Source organism: Kryptolebias marmoratus, linkage group LG24 (assembly GCF_001649575.2).
Source record: "Kryptolebias marmoratus isolate JLee-2015 linkage group LG24, ASM164957v2, whole genome shotgun sequence".
Classification (NCBI taxonomy): domain Eukaryota; kingdom Metazoa; phylum Chordata; class Actinopteri; order Cyprinodontiformes; family Rivulidae; genus Kryptolebias; species Kryptolebias marmoratus.
Window position 1 is genome coordinate 9,230,934 of NC_051453.1, and position 1,356 is coordinate 9,232,289.

General features: G+C 52.2%; 1 protein-coding gene across 2 annotated transcripts in view; it reads right to left on the reverse strand.

The window, feature by feature from the left end:
• Positions 1 to 1,153, reverse strand: part of negr1 (neuronal growth regulator 1) — a 134,525-nt gene extending 133,372 nt beyond the window's left edge. Inside the window, exon 1 of one of the 2 annotated variants that reach the window (XM_017413509.3) lies at positions 568 to 1,153. In XM_017413509.3, the coding sequence (XP_017268998.1) occupies positions 568 to 737 (170 nt within the window). In that variant the 5' untranslated portion in view covers positions 738 to 1,153. The remainder of the gene's footprint in view (positions 1 to 567) is intronic. The other variant, XM_017413510.3, reaches the window with a different exon arrangement.
• Between the last annotated feature and the right edge of the window lie 203 nt (positions 1,154 to 1,356).

The following is a 1,356-nucleotide window of genomic DNA, read 5'->3' on the forward strand; positions in this document are numbered from 1 at the left end:
GCGGCCACACATGCACGCTCTCCTCCTTGCCCCTGCGTTTAAAAACTGCGACATCACTTGTGCGCGCAGCGGCTGCCGGACTCGTCTCCGCAGCTCCCGAACGTAATCAAATTACATAAGCGACACGGGCGGCACAAAAAGCAAACTCTGTAATCCGGGCCGCTGCACAGTCGTCCTACCTACCGGGAGCAACAACCAAACCCCCCCCTCAGCACCGCCACCACCAACAACAAAAAAACACGACACCTGCACAAACACTTCAATTCCCAGTTAGCTGGCGGGTTCGAGCGGAAAGTGTTAGCGGGAAACTTTGCTCGCAGCGTCCTTCTGCGTGCAAGGGGTCCTTCGCAAAGTGCCTGAGAAAAAACAACAACAAGGACGGGACGGAGGGAAAACGAGCCATTGTGTTGCACGCCGCCGCTAAATAACAAGTCCACTCCGGAGAAGACTGAGCGCGCGCGCGTGTGTGTGTCTGTGTGTGTGTGTGGAGAGAAGGGGGTCAAGTGTTTTTAACTTCGAAGGAAAGGGTGAAAGAAGGGGGCAGGAGGGAGTGAAGTTGTGTTTTACCTCAGTAGAGCCGTGTCGCCTTGTCTGCTGACCACACTTTCGAGCGACGAATAGTCCACAGTTTGTCCGGCGGGCAAACAGGACGGCAGGAAGCAGCAAAGGCTGAAAATGATCGCAGTAAGCCACTGACCGGAGACGCAAGCATCCTGCACCGCAATCATTATGTCCATCACAACTGTGCTTTTTAGTGCCGCTCGTTTTCCCCCCACAAGTCTTCTTGTTGCCAAAAAAGCGGAAGATTTGCTGTTTGTTTGTTTGTTTTGTTTGTTTTAAAAAAGGAGCAACCCCTTGACTCGAAAAAAGACGCTTTATGTCTCCCCAGACTTTCGCCTCCTCGCAGCCCCGTGCACAAACGCTCCGTCGTCCAGTTTCCCCGGGTTGCTTTGGCTGGATGTGGAGCTCGCTGTGCGAGGAAGCGCTCTCTCCAGTGGCTTGCACACCATCTAGTGAGGAAATGCGATGCAAAATGGGAGCAGACCTAGAAGCAGACAACCCCCAGGCTCTGATCCTGTTGCCATGCGGCCGTTTCCCGGGCAACCCGTTCCCAGTGGCTCGTGATGGAGCAGTAAAACCGGTAGGTATTGATACAACCCAGGAGCAATTAAAGGTATCGACTGGAGAACCACCCCCTATTTATAACCCCCCCCCCTCCTATAATAGGAAAATGAACAGTCTGAACATGTGTTGGGAGTGGAGCCTACTGACACTGAGGCAGATGCATCCCACAATAAGACTCTAGAAAAATGCAAATAAAAAGGAGATTATATCAGGTTATGTGCAAAATTTAAA